Below are 26,943 nucleotides of genomic sequence, written 5' to 3'. Positions count from 1 at the left end.
TATCTTTTCGTTTCGCTGTAAGCGCGTTTCCGAAGTAGGAAACTGGGAGGGGAGAAGAGCGAGTTAGTGCTGGTTGTAGCGGCGTTGGCGTCTGATCAGTCGTGAAGAGCGCCGCTTCAGCCCCACACTGGGGACCGCCGGCGGAACAAAGGCGCACTCACACACGTCGGCCCGGCCGCCTGGCTTTCCTTTCCCGGCTTTCTCCGCGCGGGACACGCGCCGCATTGTGAGCTCTGGGAGAGACTCACTTTCAAAATCCCATCTACAATTTTAATTGACTGCTGATCCCAAGCGTTGTGCGCGGCGGATCTGCCTTCACTGTCGCGTACCTCCCACGTTTGAGTATTTGGAGAAGCTGGCACGCGCCTTGCGCCCGACCGATTCCTCCACAAGAAAACACGTCTAATATACTCCTGGAAATTGAAATAAGAACACCGTGAATTCATTGTCCCAGGAAGGGGAAACTTTATTGACACATTCCTGGGGTCAGATACATCACATGATCACAGACAGAACCACAGGCACATAGACACAGGCAACAGAGCATGCACAATGTCGGCACTAGTACGGTGTATATCCACCTTTCGCAGCAATGCAGGCTGCTATTCTCCCATGGAGACGATCGTAGAGATGCTGGATGTAGTCCTGTGGAACGGCTTGCCATGCCATTTCCACCTGGCGCCTCAGTTGGACCAGCGTTCGTGCTGGACGTGCAGACCGCGTGAGACGACGCTTCATCCAGTTCCAAACATGCTCAATGGGGGACAGATCTGGAGATCTTGCTGGCCAGAGTAGTTGACTTACACCTTCTAGAGCACGTTGGGTGGCACGGGATACATGCGGACGTGCATTGTCCTGTTGGAATAGCAAGTTCCCTTGCCGGTCTAGGAATGGTAGAACGATGGGTTCGATGACGGTTCGGATGTACCGTGCACTATTCAGTGTCCCCTCGACGATCACCAGTGGTGTACGGCCAGTGTAGGAGATCGCTCCCCACACCATGATGCCGGGTGTTGGCCCTGTGTGCCTCGGTCGTATGCAGTCCTGATTGTGGCGCTCACCTGCACGGCGCCAAACACGCATACGACCATCATTGGCACCAAGGCAGAAGCGACTCTCATCGCTGAAGACGACACGTCTCCATTCGTCCCTCCATTCACGCCTGTCGCGACACCACTGGAGGCGGGCTGCACGATGTTGGGGCGTGAGCGGAAGACGGCCTAACGGTGTGCGGGACCGTAGCCCAGCTTCATGGAGACGGTTGCGAATGGTCCTCGCCGATACCCCAGGAGCAACAGTGTCCCTCATTTGCTGGGAAGTGGCGGTGCGGTCCCCTACGGCACTGCGTAGGATCCTACGGTCTTGGCGTGCATCCGTGCGTCGCTGCGGTCCGGTCCCAGGTCGACGGGCACGTGCACCTTCCGCCGACCACTGGCGACAACATCAATGTACTGTGGAGACCTCACGCCCCACGTGTTGAGCAACTCGGCGGTACGTCCACCCGGCCTCCCGCATGCCCACTATACGCCCTCGCTCAAAGTCCGTCAGCTGCACATACGGTTCACGTCCACGCTGTCGCGGCATGCTACCAGTGTTAAAGACTGCGATGGAGCTCCGTATGCCACGGCAAACTGGCTGACACTGACGGCGGCGGTGCACAAATGCTGCGCAGCTAGCGCCATTCGACGGCCAACACCGCGGTTCCTGGTGTGTCAGCTGTGCCGTGCGTGTGATCATTGCTTGTACAGCCCTCTCGCAGTGTCCGGAGCAAGTATGGTGGGTCTGACACACCGGTGTCAATGTGTTCTTTTTTCCATTTCCAGGAGTGTATCTGTAAAATCTTTAATATGATTACAGGGTTAAAACACGGAGCTTAAGAGTTGTGTCTTTCTTACATAACACAATAACGTACATATTTCTCTTTAAGGAGAACGGTAGTAAGTTTAACTTTGTAGGAAACCCAGCGGGTGTATACGTTGGCAATGCGGCTGTCACGCTATTCTTTAGGAACACGGCGACTAGACATTGCGCTGCATACACTGTCCAGTCAAGTTAAGGAAGAGAGTGAGTGAGGTTCTGGAAGTAACCGACAGGGATATGGAGCCGTGCGGATTTCTGTACTGTGGCCAGCTGCGACGGAGGACCCATGGCGCAAACAGTCTGACCGAAAAGGTCCCACAGATTCTCGATTGCTTTTAAATCCACGAAGTTTCGTGGCCAGAGGAGTACTGTAAAGTCATTCTGATGAACATGTTCATCATAATGTTCGTCAGTCTTTATTTGAATGGTAACTAGCCAGTTTTTATAAGCGTCTACTAGATGGCACTCTTGGTGCAATGTTCACCTGCCCGCAGTTGTTAATGCGGGCACCTGAGTCTGATGCTACCTGTAGCTCGACATATGCGAGCAGCCCGTAGTGGCTTGCTTTCCATGCATTCTAATTTAAAAATTTTGCCTCTAAAGCTTTATCGCTTGATATTTATTCTCTACGTGACAGGTAAGTACTGTTTTTTTGTACAGTTAGACAGTTTTCAATCTTAAAACTGCACTTCCAAGGTTTTACGTAGACAAAAAGTTATCACGTCTGCTGCTGTCAAATGAAACATTGCCTGTTACTTCATGTACAAAATAATGTTCATCTTAACATTCATCTGTCTAAATTTTAAATGTTAAGTATGCTACTTATATTTGCGCCTAATAGATGGACACTTTTATAAAAAAAAATATTTTTCCCATAATCTTATAGGCCAATTTGAATATAGAAGTGTCGAAACCAGGTCAAAAGACATTATTTTTGCGACTGTGGGCTGTAATTGCTTTAACTTTAATTTGTAAACGGTCGCTGATCACGCAGCCATGTTTAAAACTTCGAAATTTTCTACTTGAAAGCCGTGTAACTTGTGATGGACAAAACAAGGCGGACATTCTTGGCGAAAAGGAGTCAGCTACTATAAACATAGGACTTGGTCTGAGGAAGAAATTTTTGAACATAGCATTTTCTAGTAGTGAGTGATGGACTGTGCGGAAAACGGAAAAGAAGAGGATCGAAGTGTTTGAGGCATGTCACTGTAGATCAATGTTGAAAATTAGATGGAGTCATAAGGGATGAAGAGGTTCCCCGCAGAATTGGGTAAGAAAGGAATATATGGAAAACATTTACAAGACGAAGAGACATTACGATAGGACATGTGTTAGAGCATGAGGAAATAACATTCATAGTTAAAGATTGGAATACATCCAACAAAGAGGTTGGCGCGGGCCGCAGTATCTGAAGACTTAAAAAAAAATTCAAGCGTTATATTATAGGACTTGCTTTTTCAAGAGCTTCCAAATTATGTTAAAAAAATGATTCGTTCCATATAAAACAATCTTGCTTCATTATATCCTTTGATACAAGAGTTTGTAGCACTGACTACTTAACAAAATTACGCGCCTATTTGCGTACCAAAATTTCGTTTCGATGTCTTGAACCATCGGTTATAAAAGGGATATTATACGTCTTAAGCGACTCACTCCTACACCTCGAACTGAAACAGCTCTTAACGCATACACCTGTAGATTTAAAATCCGCTTGCAGATGAAACATTTTTCAGGTCGTGGTCAGTGACCACAACAGAGTCTTGTCTTTGAATGTGAAACCTTCTCAGACCCGCGGCGTCTATAATTTTGTCATGACATTGCTCGAACGCCAAGCTGGCCGTTACTCGCTGACTTGGCAATGTGGCATGTGGCACTTTCCCAATAGAAGGGTGAAAACGGCGCATGGTTGCGGACTAGATTCTGCCGTACATCTAAGTGCCTTGTCAAGGATCACATGCCTAGGTATCTGCTTTTTCATATGCAGCCGCACTCAGCAATTTAACAAATTTTCTCGTATGTTTCATTCGTGTATTGACCGAGTGGAAAATGACTGTCTTTATGCTCCTGTACATTCAGTAACCTTCGTTATTGTATTCTCATAGTTCCTACGCTAGGTACACAATGGAGGCAACAGAACTGCCACAAAGTCCTCCTCGATCACCGGTTCCGTGAACTATACCCAGCAGGCTTTGAGGAGAACAACGTCATCTTTCTACCAAAGATTCCCACTTAAGTTCCCCAAGTATCCCCGTGTCACTTACGTATCGGCCATACCGACGTGCTACCGTTCCAGTTGCGCGCCTCTGAAATGTATGCGATATGCGCTGTCATGCCTTTTTGGTACGGATTTCAAACAGTGTAGAATTCCTTGCAATAGCGCCTTGTATACAACTCCCTTTACACATACAATGCCCTATTCTAGAGACCTTTCAACAATTCTAATTCGCCTTATCTGAGACACATTTTGCGTGTTCGTGCCATTTCATATCGCTTCTCAATAAAAATCTAAAATTCGAGCTTACGTGTTCCTCGTGTCCACCGCTAATATTTTAATCCGACACTATCGAGTTCTTTCTTTTTTTGTGGACGTTATCTTGTATTTATTTACATTTAAAGAGAACTGTCATTCACCGCGGAAGATTTTTCCAAATGTTTTTGTATTTTCCTAAGCGTGCAACGACGGTGCTTTCTTGTAGATAACAGCAACGTCATCGAACAGCGAAAAAAAAGTGATTTTACTGCTGGTAATCTATATTGAGTACATTCGAAGTGCCATGACGCTTTCTTGGAGCAGATCTGGTGGCATTTTTTTCTATTGAATGTGTGCCATGTAGTACGACGGGCCTTCAATAACAAATACACCTTTTTTCCCAAAAGCATCTACATCTACATCTACATTGATACTCCGCAAGCCACCCAACGGTGTGTGGCGGAGGGCACTTTACGTGCCACTGTCATTACCTCCCTTTCCTGTTCCAGTCGCGTATGGTTCGCGGGAAGAACGACTGTCTGAAAGCCTCCGTGCGCGCTCTAATCTCTCTAATTTTACATTCGTGATCTCCTCGGGAAGTATAAGTAGGGGGAAGCAATATATTCGATACCTCATCCAGAAACGCACCCTCTCGAAACCTGGCGAGCAAGCTACACCGCGATGCAGAGCGCCTCTCTTGCAGAGTCTGCCACTTGAGTTTATTAAACATCTCCGTAACGCTATCACGGTTACCAAATAACCCTGTGACGAAACGCGCCGCTCTTCTTTGGATCTTCTCTATCTGCTCCGTCAACCCGACCTGGTACGGATCCCACACTGATGAGCAATACTCAAGCATTGTGGCTTTATTTAGGATTCCAGTACAGCATATTATTGTCCACTCTTTTGGCTACAAAACCCTATTTTTCAACGTAATCTGCATTCAATGTGAAGATACACCACCTTACTAGGAGGGCCTGCATGAACGTACAACTGTTGTAAAGCGCATGTTGGATGCTGGAAAAGTCTCGCTGTCAGAGTGTAAATTAATATAGTTTGTGTGGCATTGTGTCTAGTGATATAACAACTGGACATCAAAATGGAGGCAGACAGATGGACACTAACCGAAAAAAAGCCGCCTATACTGTCGCAAGCCTGCACCCAGCATTATGCTACCAGTAATGATGTAACTTCCTGAAACCATCTGAAGATGAACATGAAAAGGTTCGAAAACTGGTTCATGGAATAAAACATAATTATTCAAAAAAGTGACTAGTTGCAATTTTGTGTAACTTATTTGCATTCACACTTAAGTGCCTGGTAGAGGGTTCAACGGACCATTTTCATACTACTTCTCTACCATTCCACTCTCGAATGGCGCTTGGGAAAGAGGAACAGCTAAATATTTTCGTTCGAACTCTGATTTCTTTTATTTTATTATGATGATCATTTCTCCCTACGTAGATGGGTGTCAACAAAATATTTTCGCATTTGGAGGAGCAAGTTGGTGATTGAAATTTCGTAACTAGATCTCGCCGCAAAGAAATCCGCCTTTGTTTCAGTGAGTGCCACCCCAACTCGCGTATCATATCAGTGACTCTCTCACCCCTATTGCGCTATAACACAAAACGGGCTGCCCTTCTTTGTACTTTTACGATGTCCTCCGTCAATTCTACCTGGTAAGGATCCCACACCGCGCAGCAATATTCCAGCAGAGGACGGACAAGTGTAATGTAGGCTGTCTCTTTAGTGGGTTTATCGCATCTTCTAAGTGTTTTGCCAACAAAGCGCGGTCTTTGTTTCGCCTTGGCTGGCTCTGAGCTCTATGGGACTTAATATCTATGGTCATCAGCCCCCTAGAACTTAGAACTACTTAAACCTAACTAACCTAAGGACATCACACAACACCCAGTCATCACGAGGCAGAGAAAATCCCTGACCCCGCCGGGAATCGAACCCGGGAACCCGGGCGTGGGAAGCGAGAACGCTACCGCACGACCACGAGCTGCAGACTTTGTTTCGCCTTCCCCACAATGTTATCTATGTGGTCTTTCCAATTTTAAGTTGCTCGTAATTGTAATTCCTAGCTATCTAGTCGAATTGACAACCCTTAGATTTTTGCGATTTATCGTATACGCAAAAATTATCGGATTTTTTTTGTTTTTTTTAGTACCCATGTGGATGACGTCGCACTTTTCTTTGTTTAGTGCCAGTTGCCACTTTTCGCACCATACAGAAATTCTCTCTAGATCATTTTGTAATTGGAATTGATCGTCTGATAATTTTACTAGACGGGAAATTACAGCGTCATTTGCAAACAATCTAAGGGGGCTGCTCAGATTATCACCTAGATCATTTATGTAAATCAGGAACAGCAGAGGGCCTATGACACTACCTTGCGGAATGCCAGATATCACTCCTGTTCTACTCTATGATTTACCGTCTATCACTACGAACTGTGACCACTCTGAGAGGAAATCACGAATCCAGTTCACACAACTGAGACGATACTCCATACGCACGCAACTTAAAGAGTTGATCGTTGCAAAATGGGGACGACATCAAACAAAAAAACCCCTTCAGAGTCCCAGAACAGCATCGTCATGATCTTATCGTCTGAGGATACAGCTTTGTTGAAAATTCTCTTCGGATGAGAGGTGGTATGGCGCCACGCCATGGACTGCCGATTTGTGTTCGGTTCAAAGTGATGAACACACGTTTCATCGCCCGTGACGATGTTCGACAAAAAAATTGGCACATCAGTCTCGCAACGAGCAAGCAATTCCGCACAAATGGTTCTTCGCTGCTCTTTATGGTCTTCTGTTATGCGGCGACGAACCCAGCGGACACACACCTGTGTGTTCCCCGAGTGGTGGTTGAGTGTGCCACCACTAGCGCAGGGACGTCGAGCTGCACAGCAGTGTGTTTGTGATCCGTCGGTCTCCTCGAGTGAGAGTGTCCGCACGTTCCAACACTGCAGGAGTCACAGCTCTGTGCGGCCAGCCAGCACGCTGGAGATCGGACAGGTCTGCGCGACCTCGTTGCAATGATGACAGACGCTCGCCCAACGACTCACCGTGCTTTTGTTCACTGCCAAGTCTGCAAACGCCTGTGAATGTATGCGATGCTGTGGTTTCCCGGCAAAAGAAACTCAGTGATATTTCTCTGCTTTGAACACACCTCCACTACAGACGACATTTTGGAGGCTACGCATAGCACCATCACCTATCGGAACTTCATGAAACTGTCGGGGCTGAAGCGGGAATAATGCACCATGTCCCACAACAAATTCCGCATTTTTTTCAACCGAAAATGGCCGAGAAAGAAATGTGTTGCATTACTTATCGGAGCATCTCGTGTAACTTACTGAGCTCTATTACTCAAGAATGCATTGACCCAATTACTTATCTGTGAAGTAGTCGGCAATGTGGCACAAGGCCTTCCGGAAATGTAGGAAGACTTATTTTGTCTGTTCACATGTAATTGCTGTTTGCAACATACCATACGAGAATCAACAACTTGTGTTCCTGCGCGCTCGTGGAATCTCGCTGCGCGCGGTTGGCGTGTGTGTGTGTGTGTGGGGGGGGGATCCACCCCTGCGTTTGCTGCTGCGCTTATCTGTAAAGTCGTTGAGGGCGCGATGCGAGCCTCGCTGCTACTGCGACACGTGCGTTCAACCGCAGACTTGATAAGGGCCATTCTGATCCCTCCCTGGCCGGCAAATGGCAATGGGGGCGTTACTGGGCAATCTTAGTGATCGGAATGGAGCCATTCCTTATCTGAGTGCGATTGGAGAGTTCCGTGTCATTGACAGTGGCGCCGATGCTATCAACACCTTGGCGTATCCCCTAGCTTTACGGAAGGCACATCCTCGCCTACTTCCGATCATACTGCGAATCTTCGTAGCTGTATGGTTTACTACAATTTTTCATCAAGAAAACACAATACATTGCACTGATCGCTGAGTTTTCAACAGAACGAAAGCAAAATCGATTGCTTCTCATGCAAGCGTGATTGAGCCACTAATGTCTTCGACAGACATAAACATTTCTTTAGTAGGGTCGACACCACTATAGAATTGTTCGCTGACGATGTTGTGTCTACAGGAAAGTATCGTCATAAGGAACTGTAAAAAGACTTGGACCAAATTGTCTTTTGGTGCAATAAACGGCAGCTCTGTTTAAATGTAGACAGATGCAAGATAAAACTCGTAACAAAAACAACGCGATAGTTGGCCTTTACCAGATGAGATGTTAACGTCCGGAGCGCGTCGCATCTTGTGTATACCTAGGTGTAGTACTGAGAAGCGATATTAAATCAGTAGTCAGAGTGGCTACTTGGAACAGTTCTAGGAAGGGACAACAGATCTGTTAAATAAATCGCGTACAAGATCCTAATGCAAGAAGTTCTGTTGTTCCAGCGCTCGGAGACCTAATCAAATAGGCAACGAACGGTATCAATGACACGCCGCAAGGCTGGTTGCAAGTCGGCATAGACCATACGGAAGTGCAAGGAGAGGTTCAATAAACTTGAATGGGAACCTTTTAAAGAAAGGGGACGTTGCATTCGTAGAACTGTGTTGCATAAATTTGGATAAATGTGATACGAGGAAGACTTAAAAGAGTTCTGCAGCGAGCACCTTATACTGTGCACAGGGATTATATGAACAAGGTAGGAGGGATTATGGAGTGTACAGGGACAAGTACTCATTCATTTCCTCCCTGGATCAAAAGGCGAATAGAACAGGACACAAAAAAGCACTCCCTAATATGGGTATTAAGTAAGCTCCTCACTATACACTAACTTTTGGAGTACGTACAATATACTGAAGTAGATGCGAACGGCGAAGCCACTGCGACTTGGGAGAGCTTAAGACGGGAACTGATGATGGTACTCCCATTACCTTTTAGCCACTCATTGAACAGAGGCTTGCGTTACAGATGTAGATTACTTTGGGAAATCAGGTACTGAATTGACATTTCATATCTGATCGTGGTATTAGTGACGCTGCTGGCTGACTGCTCGGTTAAGAACGTGTGTCGCTTAATTTCCGCTGAAGATGTTGAGACGTTCCTTAGGCCCGTTCTCGGAGCATGTGTGGTGTCGCGCGAAATCTCAGTAGCGTCCGCGTCTAGGGTCCACTCACTGTATTCGTAGTGTGGCGCGCGAGACAAATTATGCGCCATATTCTCCGCAGATTTACGCGAAGACATTCATTGGCGGACCCAGGTTATTTCTCTGCACTGATACACTGTCACATTTATCGGATAAAGGTTATGCGCCTCGCTTTGAACCGTAAGACATGAACTCCTCGCTACTCCATAGTCAGTAATTAAAACCCCAGAGTTGTGTAACTACTCTCAGGAAGATTCCGAGATCTGACCCCTGGATTGCAGTACGTGCACCACTAACAGTTTATACATCGACTCCAAACGCAACTTCTCCGGCACTCTCCGGGACAACGTGAACGTAGTTCAAAGTCAGTAGGCAAAAGGTCACACAGAAACACTGTAACGTTGTTGCTTTAATTTTCTATGAAAGCGGTGCTGATAGACAACAAAAGCGGTTTAAAAGCTGTGAGCTGTCTGGGGAAGTTAACCTTGCATTACTGACCAACTGTTTCACCAGGTATCCAGTCTAGCCTACCAAATTCCCAACCAGACTAACATTAATTATAATCTTTTAATCGTCATACGACAACCGGTGATATATATATATATATATATATATATATATATATATATATATATATATATAAGAGAGAATTTAAACAAAAAGAAATAAATCAGTTTACATTTGGAAATTTATTTTAACATTGATCATTGAAATTTCAGCATATTAAACTTGAGTCATAACTAAGCTGGTGCCTTATTTAGGACTGTGAAAATGTGAGTTTGTAATCTTACGGAACACATCAAATATGGAGCCAAGATTGGGAGACTGCATACAACACTGCATTCATAAAATAACACACGAAGAACGTTGAAACATATGCAAGAGGAAATTAACCACAACCAACCGATTCAATTTTCACCCAAAGAAGTTACGTTCGTAGCGCAATCCTCTCCGTCATGTAATTACCACACACTGGTATACTAAATTCATACCAACTTTCTGTGAAATCTTCCCGAAAAGAAGAGCTGAGGGCTACTTTGATGATTACACCACATGCTTCACGTGGTCAATTTGGTTTACACAAACAGTGTAACTCCACAATAATTTTGATAATTAAAATAAATTACATATTTACAAAAGAAAAACCTCGAACTGGTTACTATCGTCTTACTATTAACCTGATGGGTCAAACAATTGTATAAGCACGTGGTACTGGTCTCACAAAGTACACCCCACGTGGGTTGAACATAAAGAAAAGTTGCTATATTGAAAAATATTGTCAAGACGAGACGTTATAATCTCACGCAAATCTGCATTTAAGATTGATGCTCTTAGTTAGAGTTACTGATCAACACGTGGTTCCACTTTACTCACAAAGTAGTGACAAAGCAGCTACTGGAAGATATTCTAAACTTCACACTCGAATTTCACTGCGTTGCAATTTAAGATAACATAAGATATTTTAGATCTAAACCTGAAATAAAGGTGATTAAATTTTCAGTTAGGCTGAACTTAAGAAATCCATTGTCCTACGGACTTAGCAGACACGCGCTTAGCCGGAGATCTTACCACTTCAGACGCTCGCCGGGGACGGACTGCCGTGGTCCCTTCCTGAGGGGTGCCTCACAAATACCAACGGAAGTGACCAGAGAGGCAGCTCCCTGTACCAACATGACAAGGGACGGACAGGACCATACTAAGAATAGAAACCTCTCTGCTTTTAGAAAGCGTAGCTACCTGTTCCGACGTTGGTCCTACTGTTCTCTAGCAGACAGGCTTGTCTGCTACCATCAAGCATGCAACTATAAATACATTTGCTCATTCATCCTCTCACACAGAAAGGAAGGGGGATGATAGTATCTTATCATATACAGTATATAAAAGAAAGCGGATGTAGGTTCCGTATGAGACTGTGTGACATGAATTACATATAAACTGTGTTTTAAAGTGTAGTAGTGTGACAGATCGTACTTGTTTATGTGTAAAAGTAACACGTTTCACTGCTCAGTCTCCTCCCAGATAGTCAGAAACACCATAGTAAATTTAGAAGAGGAATTTATGCCGTAAATGACAACATATTTAAGAAATTAACATGAAAGGAATCCAACAGAGAACTTTCAACACCACACTTAATCTGCGCACTAACAAAAGTAGTGTATTGAATTCAACTGAATGTGACCAAGTCCGTCTTGTTCACTAAAAAACCTCCAGCTGGCGAAGGGCTTTACTCTCTGCTATACCTCTTGCTGTCGAACAAGTCCACGCTCCCTAAACCACAACAATGGCCGAGGAAAACAGTACAGTGCCAATGCAGAATTTCACGCTCGCGTGCAAAAATCACTTTCGAATGCTTTTTAGGCTCTACGCGCTCAAAAAGCAGACTCGTCGCTTTAAAACACAAACTTTCCACCTCAGCCGCGTGGCCTCGGGCATCCTGCACGGTCGCGCGGCTCCCCCGTCGGGCATATGTGTGCGTGTGTGTGTGTGTGTGTGTGTGTGTGTGTGTGTGTGTGTGTGTGTGTGTGTGTGTGTTGTCCTTAGCGTAAGTTAGTTTAAGTAGTGTGTAACCTTAGGGACCGATGACATCAGCAGTGTGATTCCGTAAGATCTTACCACAAATTTCCTCAACCCTTGCGGCTCGACTGTCTCAACTCCCGATTCCACGATTTCCGAAAACGCCCACGAAATAATAATTTTGACAGTCAGACTCTCTAACTATACGCAAGCATTTCCAGCTCACGCTGATAAAACTCCAAAATACTGCTTCCTGCCATGGGTTTTAGAAACTGGGTTTCCCAAGAGGTACAGGGAAAATCTTCCCGTGTTGGGAAAATCACCCGCGCTTGAGAGAGCCCGGCAGGTCTCCACCACAGCTCATTTAGAATAATAGGGGCTGCAGATAGCCTGCTCCCCCTCTAGCCTATATAGAAGCCACCGAATGACCACACAGGAAATGACATGTTACACACTGGGTGGTTATAATTAAAGCGCACTACTCAGGAGGTCCATTATGGGCTGTAATTATGGTCTGGCAGAGAATCTCGGTAGATATGGTAATGCGGAATCGATTTGCACTGGAAAAAAATTAGTTCTAGTTCTAGCCACCTGCTGTGAATGCAGGAAAGACGTACAGAAATGTTTCCATATGTAATGGATTAGGAACATAACGTGGGTAGTAAAGGTCAAACAAGTGAGAAAGGCATAATCTAGATTTTATTATTAACCTTTCTACTTGCAAACAGCAGTTTCCACACAGCTGCGCTCTTCCAAAACAAGAATCACGTGCTGTACAAGGAGGTCTGGATAACGTGCTGACGCCGCGGTACACCTCTCTCTAAGAAGAACGGACCGAGAATTAAGGTGCTTCTGAATCCACATCACACAGCCATATGCGGCACGTGCAGTGTCTCTTCGTGCACAACGCGCTGTTTAATAGTACCACAAATTCGACAGTTCTGTATGTTCACTCTACCCCGTACAGTAAAATGCGCCTCATCGCTTCGTAGAATATTGCCCGGCCACATATCATCAACTTTGATCCGTGCCAGAAATCGGAGAGCTAATTCAGAACGTTGCTAAGGATCGTGAGGTTTCAGTTGCTGCTCGGGCTGGATCTTGTACAGGTACCGATGTAGACTGCAAAACTTCCCGAACTGTTAACCGAGGGTTGCACAACTCTCGTGAAGCTGCACGAGCACTGTCTCTACCCCTGCATGTCCTGCTTGGTCAGCTTCAACAGCAGCAGCCTCGCCAATAACTTCCACCGGAATAGGACGCCTTCCTCTTCCAGATGACACACCAAGCTCCCCCTTTTTGTATTGCAAATTTCATTATCATCTTCATTACGCCATTTATTGACATCGGTCTGTCCTTATACCTTTCAGTTGGCGACATGTCTCAGTGCAACAGTTAAAGTGCTGAAACTTCCTGGCAGATTAAAACTGTGTGCCAGCTCGAGACTCGAACTCGGGACCTTTCCCTTTTGCGGGCAAGTGCTCTACCATCTGAGCTACCCAAGCACGACTCACGCCCTGTCCTCACAGCCTTACTTCTGCCAGTACCTCGTCTCCTACCTTCCAAACTTTACAGAAGCGCTCCTGCTCTCCTTGCCCGCGAAAGGCAAAGGTCCCAAGTTCGAGTCTCGGTCCAGCACACAGTTTTAATCTGCCAGGAAGTTTCATTTCAGCGCACACTCCGCTGCAGAGTGAAAATCTCATTCTACTTTAATTGCTGCCGTTCACATGAAACAGTTGCACTAAAAGCACGCGGTTTCTCTTCTCGAAAGCCGTACGGTTACTCACGTTATAGGCGTGTCAAGTGACGTCGTGGATGTGACACCGCCATAAAAACAGTGTACAGCGCCAGATTCACACATGGTGGCCAAAATTGGAATTAATTTTTTTCAGCGTCAATCGGTTCCGGATTAACGCATTAGCGATAATTGCAGCTCTCACTGGATGTACTGGCGATGCGCTGCGCTCGGTGTGAGTGGTCGTGGTCAGAGCACGGGCAGCGGCTTTCTCCAGCTGGCCGCTGCTCTGCAGGCCACACCCTTTGCTGGCCTGCTTCCAGAGACGCGGCCGCACCCAGCCTGTGCGTTGCTTCTGCGTCTCCGCTCTGTACGGAACTCTGTGTAAACAAGACACAACAACGTCATTTCCAAGGTCGGTCACTCACTCAGTCTCCTATGAGCGGTAGCCCGAATAGGGTGGAAAGCTGGCGTTACAATCCTACCAATTCGTTACCGCTGCGTGATCCGTTGTATATTGGATTATGGGTGCACATTAATGGCAATGCCTCGACATCTCTACTACAGCCCTATTGGAATGTCTTAGGGCAATGAAATCATTACGAACTTTTGGTGGAGACAAGCGAGATATCCTTTCAATTCCAGAGTACTTTGGCTCAGAAATTCATAGTTAGAAGAGAAACGCAGACGCTTGATCCCCTCCTTCAAATCTTAACTGCTTCACTGAGGTGCGTCCTCAGGATTCGGAGGAGGAGTGGACCTCTACTAGTTCAAAGTTTCTGACAGCAAAGATATGTTAAAACCTCATCCTAAAAGACTCTGCCTCCTGCATTTATCTTGGAATAAGAATGTGCTGCGTTACCGGCTCACACTCTCCTATCAACCCAGAGGGTCGGGTCGGGTCGAACTTCCATTACTTCGGCTGGTTTTCGCATCCGATTGCTTCGACGTGGCCGTCATCGGTCAAAGTATTCAAAATGGTTCAAATGGCTCTGAGCACTATGGGACTTAACATAGTTCTACAGTCTGGAACCGCGCGACCGCTACGGTCGCAGGTTCGAATCCTGCCTCGGGCATGGATGTGTGTGCTGCCCTTAGGTTAGTTAGGTTTAAGTAGTTCTAAGTTCTAGGGGACTGATGACCTCAGAAGTTAAGTCCCATAGTGCTCAGAGCCATTTGAACCATTTTTTGAGCTTTAGCTAATGACAATAAGACCAGTGTTTGCTGTTCTCTGACGTGAAGTTTCACTTCATTAGTGTCTAAACTGCACTATAGAATGAAAAGAAGGGAGCAAGACTACAGGTTAACGTACCTTCGACGGCTTGATCATCAGACACGGAGTACAAGCTCCAATTGGGGAAAGAAGAGGAAAGGAGTAGACCGTGTCTATTTCAGAGGAACCATCCACAAATTTGCCATATGCTGTTTAGGAAAAGCACCGAAAATATACAGGGTCTAAATTTTAAGTTGACAGACCAGAAGAACTCTAAAAATAAGCTTCATACGAAAAAATGTGTAGAATCCAAAGCTGATTATTTTCGAGGGGGACAACTGCTGGTGCTAAAATTAGCCCGCCAACCCAGCCCCCTGGGGGTGGGTCGAGAGGAAACTTTAAAATTTCAAATGGGAACCCACATTTTTCTTTTCAGAATCAGACTCAACATAATAAACTACGTACGCTTTGTAACAAATATTTGTTTTGATTCTTCGTAGTTGGCGCTGTAATTCAAGAAAATCCACGTTCTCATTTTTGCGTGGAAAATGGTTACGGATAAATAAAAAATACTTATTTAATTCGTAAATTTTGATTCGCCAACACTAAAACTCACCCTCTCTCCTCATAGGGTGGGGTTTGAGAGAGAGGAATTAGAGTTTTACAAATGGTGACCACGAAACAATCAAAAGTTATCCGAATCTGCGGAAAAAAATCAATATTTGAGTCAACATTTGTAAAACTCTTTAATTCCTCTCTCTCAAACCCCACCCTATGGGGAGAGAAGGAGAATTTTAGGTTTAGCGAATCAAAATTTACGAAGTAAATAAGTATTTTTTATTTAACGGTAACCATTTTCCACGCAAAAATGAGAACATGAATTTTCTTGAATTACAGCTTCAACTACCATGGATCAAAACAAATGTTTAAGACGAAGTGTACGTAGTTTTTTATGTAGACTCTGATTCTGCAATAAAAAATGCGGGTTCCCATTTGAAATTTTAAAGTTTCCTCCCAACCCACCCCCCGGGGGCTGGCTAATTTTAGCACCAGCAGATGTCCCCCTCGAAAATAATCATCTTTGGATTCTACACATTTTTTCGTGTGAAGCTTCTTTTTAGAGTTATTCTGGTTTGTCAACTTAAAATGATGATTATTTCTCCCTATGTAGGCGTGCATCAAAAAAATTTTTCACTCTGAGGAGAAAGTTGCTGATTGAAATTTGACGATAAGTGATTGCCACCCCAATTCGCGTATCGGCTGTGCCTCTCTTTCTCATATTTCGCGATAATACAAAACGAGCTGCCCTTCTTTGAACTTTCTCAGGGTCCTCCGTCAGTCCTGTCTGATGTGGATCCCTCGCCACACAGCACTACTTCAGAAGAGGACGGAGAAGCATTATCTGACTAATCTCTTCAGAAGAACTATTGCATTTTATGAGCGTGCAACCTTTGGTTTGCTTTTGCCACAACATTATCTATGTGATCGTTCCAATTGTAGTTTCGTAAGTGTTTAGGTGCATTCTAAGCCTTTAGATTTGTGTGATATATCGTGTAACCGAAATTAAGCGAATTCCTCTTAATAGTCGCGCGCATGAATTCACACTTTCGTTATTGAAAGTCAGCTGCCACTTCTCGCACCATACAGATATCTTGTCTAAATCATATTGCAGTTGGTTTCGATCATGCGTTGACTTTACAAGACAGTAAGCCACAGCATCATCTGCAAACAACGTAAGAGGACTGCTCAGATTGTTCATGTAAATCAGGAATGGCAGGGGGCCTATAACATGAGAAATAAAGCGCTCAGTCGACGAAATTGTTACTGAGTGCAGGGTTTCGTTTAATTTTCGTAATAACATATGGTTGCATAGTTCTCAAACCATTCTTATAAATTCAAAAAAATGCTTTTAACTTCGTGTATGAAATGCGCACGATGAGAAATATATGGAAGTGATTAAACTGCAGAGGACTGCTGTCAGCTCACATCGGTTTTGAGACATTTATGTAACATTGTGTCTGCGAGGGAATAGTATGTCCGCAGAGAAGTGGGCGGCATGGTTCGCGTCGTACGGGGGCGGTCGACCGTAGCCGCGAGCTGTCGATAGCAGGCGGCTGTCGCGAGTAGAGCGCTGTCGGTATCGACACTTCGCGCTCCACTCGTGTCGTTGGCGCTACTGCGCTTGCGCAGGACTGCCCGGTGCTCAAGCGCCGAGCACCGTGTGACGTCAGTGTGTATGTCGCGACTCGTCGCATGTTTCAGAAAGAGCGTGGCAGCAGGGGAAAGCACTGGAATAGAACTGCTAATATGCTTACTGGCGTACCTCTCCCTTGTTGTCTTCCGTAAGCTCTGTGCAGTTTGCGGCGGCACACCTAAGCTGGCTACGCCAGGTGGCGCCTAGAGAGAGGGATTCTGTTCCGTGTAGTCTCGGAAGCACGTACTCGATCCTACTCGGGAGGCGTGAATCAAGTAGTGAATTAGTAAATCTAGATCGATCTCGAGGATATAGGTGAACAGGAAGGAACATACTACTATCAAAACACTGTGAAGAGTCCAGATTTGACTCAATAATCAATAAACTACCAAAGATTTATTTATATTTAAGAAAACAAATATTTTATACTGAAATCGGATGACATTAAGTTTCGATGGTTAACAGAATCATCAGTTTAACAAAGAAATAGTTACAAATTGAATAACTTCTGATACAAGAACAAATCTTTCACTCTGCAGCGGAGTGCGTGCTGGTTTTGAAATTTCCTGCTAGATGTAAACTGTGTCCCGAACCGGGACTCTAACCTGGAACCTTGTGTTTTGGGGCAATAGTCGTATTGCCTGACTTGTCCAGGCACCACGCATGAAACGTCTTCACAGCTGCACTCCAACCAATACCTCTCTCCTCCATTCCGAAATTCACAGGAGCTCTTCTGCATACTTTGCCTGGGACGGGAGTGAAAAAGTCATTCTAGAAACAATCGTTCCTCCTTAATATCCTTTCTTCCCGGAGTGCTGGTCCCGCAAGGTAGGGAGTAGAGCTCCGGTGAAGTAGGAGAGGTAATGGCGGAATTAAAGCTGTGAGGGCATGACGTGAGTCTGTTGTTCACTCAACATGTATATCATATTCATGTTCGTTGGATTCGCAGACTGACAACCTAATTGTTACCTCTAGCCTAAAATAGACGTTAGGTTACTCTACACGTCGCCTGACGCCACAATCAAAGGCATGGGAATGGAGAGCGGGGGTGCCCAGCTTTTTTCGCAAATTTCTTCGTCGTTTTATGAGCTATGGAACTCGGTTACAAAAGTACACAGTTCCTGTTTAAAAGAATAGAGATTCCTTTATATCTGGACACATAAAAACATTTCGAATATTAGTCATGTAGCAAAGTACTCTAGTTTCGACATCGGCAAGTTTTAGAGTGACATTTACACAATGGTGAGAAATAGCCTGAGAAGCTTTTAAGGGTGTTGCAGGATAGGTTGTGCCGAGAAATAAATTTTAAGTGGAAATTTCATACGCTGCGCCGTTTGTGAGTTAAGTGGCGTTGAAGTTAGCCAGTCAGACGGTTGCGTGCGCAAATTCAAGCGGCCCGCCAGAGACGGTGTTCTTCTTTCGGTTTCCTAAAACCGAACAGCAGGGCGATACAAAAACTGGACATGGGACGGTAGTAAGGATCACAGCCGAGCCAAAGGCTTAGTAGTCTCGTGCGCTGTCATCTACGCTACGAGAACAACTAACACTAATTGTATCTAGCGCGCCACTTGATTTTGTGCCCACAATGGCCTGATTATGTGCTAATGCTTCAACGCTAATTAGCTCTGAAACGTTGCACAGCACCGAATTTGTTTCTTAACAGTACTTCTCAGCACAACTTACACAGCAACAAACTTATCAGACTGTTTCTGACCACACTGTATACACAGGAATTACGAGTTAGAAAGCATCTGGTGGACATAGGTAATGCTCTCTTTTGAAATTAGCGCCAACAAGAGAAGCGACCGATCACAGTGTCGCTACACAATAGACGGATCGCCATCAGTATCATATTGTAAGGTGGCTATAATTTCGCACCTTACAATCACTCATCCACATACTTGCCGTGACCTACAAACACATTAGGTATTATTTGATAGTTACTACATCGTATATGAATATTTAAAGGAGACTGACATTGTCACATACGCCTTGTAAATAATTGTTAACGCTTATTGCATGAAAGGTGATGGAGTGTCTTTATTGTCATACTAGTAGGGGGTGGAACGACAGTGGAATTGAAACGGCAGACGGAACTCAAGCCCTGGGTGGAAGGCCCACACAGGTGTGTTGGTTCTGCTTAAACACAGGAAACAGCGTGACGGACGCCGTAGCACCTAAGCGCTGGAGCACAATACAGTCGCGACCGGCCAGTATTGTAGCCTTACCGGAAGGTTTATACTTCGGAAACTACGAAAATCTTGGAGGCAGGTGAGAGGAGCGATGAAGCGGCACCTCGGAAACCACACAGGCTGGGTTATTTCCAAGGATTTTTGCTCAGAAGCGTACCAGTGTTCGAGTATTGGTTTTTCCTCGCAAAATTTCCGCACTGGACGACAAAAGACTAAAATATGGTTGGTCGGCGTTCGGAAGAATGTGTATAGAGGGAGAATATTCCGTGGTTTCGGGAATATGATTCGTTATCGTAATTACGAGGGTGGGGAGCCGAGCCTTGCTGGGAGGCCAGCGGTGGAGAGACGAGGTCTTCCGTTGTGAGCGCCAGTGTGTGACGGTCGCTCGGTATCAGCTTTTGTTGGTACAGACGGACTTTCTGTCTTTGCTCTCAGGAGAGTTTATAGTTAGCATAGCTAGGCACTTTACTGTTGCGAACCTATCGATTCTGGACTTCACCTCCGGGTTGGAAGTCGTCGTTGAGTAAGCAACGTTCAATAATTGACAGAACTTCCCCTGCCTATACTTACGTTGAGATGTTATCTGAACGCCGTCCTTGTGGCTGGGATTTCGCATTTCTCGTTTGTAGAACGCAGAGAAGAGAAGACAGTATTAGAGTATATTAGTCGCCGGCCGCGGTGGCCGTGCGGTTCTAGGTGCTGCAGTCCGGAACCGCGGTACTGCTACTGTCGCAGGTTCGAATCCTGCCTCGGGCATGGATGTGTATGATGTCCTTAGGTTAGTTAGGTTTAAGTAGTTCTAAGTTCTAGGGGACTGATGACCTAAGATGTTAAGTCCCATAGTGCTCAGAGCCATTTGAGTATATTAGTCAAAGGACCGCCTTCGGCCGTCCTAGTGTTTAAAAGAGTTTATTTGTGGCTAGAGTTCTTCCATCGTCGCAGACGTGTACGAGAACCATCACTTCGACGCACCGGACGCAGTACATACGTGATATCGCAAATTGCTTCGGCTTATTAGAGCTATAAAAGCTAAAAAGCTGTGATCGCGTTAGTTTATTTCCACTGAGGTTCCACACCACCGTAGATCATCTTTGAAAATAGTGTCTTCTAGTGTTTGGTACATGGATGATGTCAGTCATTTCGCGTTGTTGATGTTAGACCGCGCAGTCATATTAAGGGGCGAGTTGGGCAATTGATCAGTAATTTTACTTAAGAAATGTAAACTTGGCAATTCATTTTACACCTGCTGGGAGTAGCATCTTGGAATATACTCCTATTCCCCGAAACACTACGGAGATATTCCGGTGGGTTTTACTCAGGACAGACATATCCTAATTAAAAATTGTGCTCCACCTCCAGGATAGCAACCAGCTACGCTGGGATCAAGAGACGGTGTATTGGCTGTCTCGAAAGCAGGAGCGGTTGATACGCATAAGGAATAGAAAACAAACCCGAAAGCATTGCTAAAATATGTAAACATCTTTTCAGTGTAACCCATATAGCCAAGTATTATCGCATTTTTTAGTGAAAACTGCAGTCGATATCTGCAGGCGTTGCGTATACATTCGAATTTGGAATATAACTTGGACAATAACAACAGGACACAGGGGAGGCTGTGTAAAGCAGTGTTCAGAGTTTCGCGGTGTACGACGTCTGTTCAAAAAATTCCGGAACTTTGTCCACAAAATTTTTCTATGCTTACCTTTTACTGATTGTGCATGGTCTCCAGCGAAATAATGTCCTCCATAATTGACACACCGCTCCCAACGCCTCTTCCACTTCCGAAAGCAGTCGTGGTACGCCTCTTGCTGGATCGCAAGGAGCGCCGTCCACGAATTTTTTTATCTCGTCGATCGTTGCCAATCTTCGTCCTTACAACTTGGTTTTCAAGTTTAGAAATAAAAAAGTCAGCAGGGACCAGGTCTGGAGAGTACAGAGGATGAGGCAGCACAGTGATTTCGTTTTTTGTGCAGTAGTCACGCACCAACAGGAATGAATTTGCGGCTGCGTCATCGTGATACAAGAGTCATGAATTGTCTCGCCACATTTCAGGCCATTTCCTTCTCACATTTTCTCGCAACATGTCCCAATAGCACCATCGACTAACAGTTTGTCCCTGTAGCACGAATTTATGATGAACTAATCCTTCAAAGTCGAAGAAAACCATCAGTATGGCTTTGACATTTGACCTGTCCTGCCGAGCTTTTTTGGTCATGGAGAACATTTCCCGTCGCATTGTGAAGACTGAACCTTGGTCTCAACATCATAACCATAGACCCACGTCTCACCAGCTGTGGTTCTCTTAAGGAACATTTCCTTCTCATTTGCGCAGTCCTAAAGATCTTCACAGACTGCGAAACGAATGTCTTTCTGGTCTTGAATCAAGAGCCGTGAGACGAATTTGGCGGTAACACGATGCATTCCAAAATCCTGTGTCAGTATTTCAGGACATGAGCCAGCTGAAATGCTACAGTCTTCTGTAATCTGTCGGACAATCAGTCTTCGATTGGCACGCACCATTTCATTGACGGTCCTGACGATAGCGTCGTCGGTAGACGTCGAAGGGCGTCCTGCACAAGGGTCACCTTTTTAACTTCCTTATGGCCATTTTGAAATTGTGTGAGCCATTCGTAACACCAAGTATGGCTTAAGCACTCATCACCGCAGGATTTCTGCAACATGTGGTACGTGTCTGAAAAGGTTTACTTGAGTTTCACGCAAAATTTAATGCAGGCGCGTTGTTCCTCTAACCCTGCAACCTCGAAATTCGCAAACTGTGCAACACGACACACTACCCAATACAGCACTGAACAATAACTAACAGACATACAACTATGAAACTTCCGGCAATTACACAATAAACAGAGGCGTGCGCAGGGATGCCAACCGCATTTCGCTCCAACACACCATTAGCGCGAAATTACAAATGTTCCGGAATTTTTTGAACAGGCCGCTTATACGTCAATAGGAATTAAAAGTAGAAACAACATACGGCGCGGTGAAGTTCACTCACTTCTCCTTTGCGTGTTACAAGTCAGTTGGAGGATTAAAATATCATAAAGTCCGGTTATTTTGTATATTTCCACTCATTTATGACCTGTGGGATAATATATTTTGAGAACTGTCAGTTAGGTACAACACATTCATTGTACAAAGTGCTGTAAGAGTAATCTTTGGAGTACATCTTCGAGACTACTGTAGGCAATTTTAGAACTAATTTTACATACCTATAACAACTTCGCCATAGGTTAGTTCCTTTACGAAGTTTAGCATTAGCTACCCGGCATAAAAAACACGTTTAAACACGCAGAGTTTTGTAAACCAGTTAGAACGTTCCACGCCTCAGCGAGATGTCACCATCTCGGTCTATGGAGAATGAAAATAATTAGCAGAGTAGTGTGTGTAGTCTTCATCGGAAAAAGAATGTATATATTTTATTTACTATTGTGATATAATTTGCGCTCATTAAAAGTTACCTTAATGTTTCTGTTACAGCGTTGCTGTACCAAAGGATTCCCTCGATTCACCCGTCTGCCTACTTTTCTCGCCAAATGTAATTCCAGTCACTCGGTAAGTTTTGAGTAGTATGTAATTATTTATTTCTTTTTTTCTGTGAAAAAGTGTAAAGAAAATCATTTTTTGGTGACTTATTACATTCACGTATCTTAAGAAACAGAGCGATCGTGTTTTTCAGTGTTAGTATCGTGCGAAACGCTTAAAATAAATAGAAATCTTCGTCAGACGATCTCACTCATCTACGCCGCTGTTACTGCAGACATTCATTTAGTACGGTACAAAAGATTTCCCGTTACGAACACAACCTGTGGTCATATTGCAACGTCTTTCGCCCCTAAGCTTAAAAATTATATTCATAATCGCAGTTATCTGCAAGTACAAATTGCACAACTACTTCAGATTTCTTCGTGTAACATACTTGTTTCATGAAAGTCTTACAATTCTCTACTCTTTCCTTTGATTTTTTTCACACAGTCGTGTCATAATACCCTTACAAGCACTTGGCTGCCAGCGGTCTAACGTGTGATGAAGTCTCTGTGATATCATCCCTGTCTCACAGCTACCAACATTTACAAAAAAAAGTGCGCACGGTGGAGTCATAGACACACGTGCTTTCCGCGTCCCGTACTTTCTATGGGCAACCTGAGCGAAACTAGTTAGCGCCCTTCTCTTACACTAAAGAGCCTAATATTAAAAATTTATGTTACGTATTATAATCTGTAGCTCTTAAAATTCTAATATTATTGTGGTACATAAATAAACAGGATTCTTTTGAAAACTGTGACTATTTTTAAAATTATGTCATGTACTTCAGAAATAAATTAGTTATTTTTCACCTAATTCGAAGACAGTTTGGAATAAATTTAAATAATGTGATTTTTTTTAAAGTAAACATGTCTCAGCTCCTTTTAAGATTGCAGGCATAACATAAAAGTGGTCAATAATAGTTTTATATAGACAGGTTAATGAAATGATTAAGAATTCTTTTTGTTTGATTATGGCCTTACTATTTGACGGTGTTACGGATCTTTTGTACCGACGCGTTCGAATTTCAGTAATAAATATCCTTATAATAGTTGTTTTAAAAATATGGAAACTGCTAGATCGGAGTTGCAATTTTGGAGTGCGTTAAGTCTCATTAAGCACGCTGTACACTTCAATTTGGACGATTCTGAGTTCCACAGATAACTGCCTTTATCAGAAGCACTTGCTGAAGAATAATGATATCAGTACGTTAAATGTGTAATTGCATTCATTATTTCTCAGGCAAAAATGCTTGTATTGTTAGATATTATTTTATTTAGTAATTTGGGGGATGTATCTGTAGCATTCGTATTCAAGAGCGCAAGATTATAGCTGTGTCGCAGATGAAAATAAAATTAAAGGCGAATAGAGGACCGAGAACGTTCTTTGTCGGATCGCAAGAGCTATGAAAACATCTACAGGAATGTGGAAATGTGACGTTAGATAACATACAATAGCAACATTTGTAGTTGATGTCCTTGTCATGCAAAAGTCTGGAAGTGTCGTTTACTCAAAAATGGATTTTTAGGTGGCTGATAATGACTTCAGCAAAATGTCACACGCCCCGCAGTTTGGTAGCACTACCATTTCTGTTAAATCAGATTTACGTTCTGCTTTAGGAGTACTATCGCATCTACACATTTGTCGAAAAAGAGAAAAGATTCAGTGCGGAGTGGGAATTTATTTGCTTTTCGTAACGTTTGTAGCCATGCAAACTGCTTAATATTCCATAACACTATTATGAATGGAAAAATACTCCTTTAAACATTACAACACCAACCACAAAGACAATATGATTCAATTGTATTCTGACGTGAGTGAATGCTGAGCCGAAAGCTGCCATTAGGAGGAGAAGGGAAACAAACTGAGTTAAAATCTTTTATGCTCGGCACCACCAATTACTTGTATTCATTAAGTCTCTTGATGTAAGGGGAGAATCAGTCGGTAACAGATAAAGCGGATAATACTGACGCTGTCAAACAAAAATTAAATATGTGGAAAAAGCAGCTTCAAGTTCATGACTTGGGGCGTGTCCCGAACTCAAGGCACTCATATGTGGATTAGGCATGACCGACTACGTTTCAGTAGTTAAAACATTTCACCATTGGTTCTCAAAGAGATTCCAAGACTTTGCATTTCTGAAGACTGATTTCGATTTATCTGTGAGACTCTTCTCGGTTTTGGCTGCTGATCTAACTCATTACTTCGATCTTGAGCTGACAGAGGTACAGTATAGGACCAAGCTCAACGGCCTGTTTTTCCAATCCAAGAATTTACAAGATTCTTATAAAATGTTACACCAAGACCAAAAGCTACGACTGCACAGAGAAGCTGCTAAAGTTATTTCAGTATTTGGTTCAACACTGTGTGCGAACGTATTTTTCTGTTATGAAACTTAAGTCCCGGCAACTTTCAGATTTAACTATTTAAGACTGTGTAACTGCATGTGTTTCACTGCATTAGTTTCAGTTACATTACATATTCCAAAATAGAAATGTGTGTGAATTTATAAATATTACAATTTAATGTTAAATGTCAAGCGTTTTGCTCAATAATCTGTGTATGCTCATCGTGTTAACACTGTCTAATGTGCTTAATTAACTGCTTTTGCAGATAAAAGTTTAAAAAATACTAGTGATGAAATCCTGCTTATAAAAGTGTTCTGCAATATTCGCCTCTTAGGCTATGCCCTACATTAGCGATAGAATCGAAAATTTACGAAGGACAGTATCTTCGTGAACAATTTCATAATTTACGTCATCAACAATGAAGTCCACCAGAGAAATTCTTCGAATATACGCAGATGAGCAAAATACATTCGACTTCCTCATCACTGAATCAAAGGCGAGTATTTCTCATGTGACCACTAACTTTCAGCAGCCAGTAAGTGTCAGCAAATGACTGACTGACGTAAATTTGGAAAAAATGATTGATTTTTCCCCGGGAGGTGTCAGCCTGCCTTCGGCAATGGAGCAGCAAGGATGTCTTGTTTGCGTCCTGTCCACAGAGTCTTCAGCGCGCATAGTTCGCTTTCTTTTTCGCCGCAGCTAGTACTCGAGTCAGTTGACATTGAGTCGCTGTGGCTCTCTCTCACACATCTTTGCTTCTGGACCTTATTTTTAAATGTTGTTGCATGTTATGTAAACTGACTCTTTCCTCGCTGTATCGATAAAAAAAATCTTTCAAATGATATATGGAACATAGATCGAAGTAAATAGCTGTGACACAGTTAAAATGCTGTTACAGGTTTTAAATAGCATTTACATCGAAGTGAGCCATACTAGGGCTGCTGGTTACACACATTGTGCTCCTCAGCCAACAATGGAAACATGCAGTGGACAGCCTACTTCACCAGTTGCCGAACTTGCGATAAAGGCAGTGGTCATCAAACTGCGGCCCGAATCAAGTATTCGTGTGGCCCGCGATTCTCGGCCGTATTTTATAACAATATGCATCTGACAACTAACAGCTGAATCCAAAACGTCAACTAACGCTAAGAGCTGTAGTTTTTCTGCTTAGTAACAAAAAAAAAAAACGAAAACAAAAAATACTGACACAGCGAGTCACGATTTTAAGATGTGCGTAATTTTAATCGATGTTGATGAATTCGTCCATGAGCTAAGTAAAGTTGGCCGCTTACCTCAGGGGTATAGGGGTCAAGTAGCGCGGCCACTGCTGTGTTACAGCGGGAAACTTTTGTTTTGTCTTCCAGTGCCGATAACTCACGTGTGCGAGCGTCTCGTAGCGATCAGATGCTACGGTACGAATTTTGAGACGGAAGTAATATGGATTTGTGAATGCACGATACAGAGACGGCCATCATCATATGTAGTACTTACTTGCAGCAAGGAACATTACTTTATAGATCTTATAACAGAGTGCAATGAGTAGAGGAAAACTGACATTCAAATCATATGTCATAGCGTCTCATATTGAATAATGCTTTGAAACGTACGTACAGTTTCTTTTATTAACCAATTAACCATCCGTTCACACGGGCAACACAAGACTTAGGCAAAGCTGTGCTTCGACTTTGCGGTCACTGAGGGCGCAACAATCTGAAATGGAGAACAGCTGGCACGAAGTGATCTGAATGGTAGCGATTTTTAA

At 43.9% G+C, this 26,943-nt stretch overlaps 1 protein-coding gene across 1 annotated transcript in view; it reads left to right on the top strand.

Moving 5' to 3' along the window:
- LOC126474227 (uncharacterized) overlaps positions 1-26,943 on the top strand; it is a 919,981-nt gene that overhangs the window by 680,327 nt on the left and 212,711 nt on the right. Inside the window, exon 7 of the mRNA XM_050101692.1 lies at positions 22,789-22,863. Within this exon, the coding sequence (XP_049957649.1) occupies positions 22,789-22,863 (75 nt within the window). The remainder of the gene's footprint in view (positions 1-22,788; positions 22,864-26,943) is intronic.

This window comes from Schistocerca serialis, chromosome 4 (genome assembly GCF_023864345.2).
Source record: "Schistocerca serialis cubense isolate TAMUIC-IGC-003099 chromosome 4, iqSchSeri2.2, whole genome shotgun sequence".
Lineage (NCBI taxonomy): Eukaryota > Metazoa > Arthropoda > Insecta > Orthoptera > Acrididae > Schistocerca > Schistocerca serialis.
This window is presented reverse-complemented; position numbering and strand designations above follow the sequence as displayed.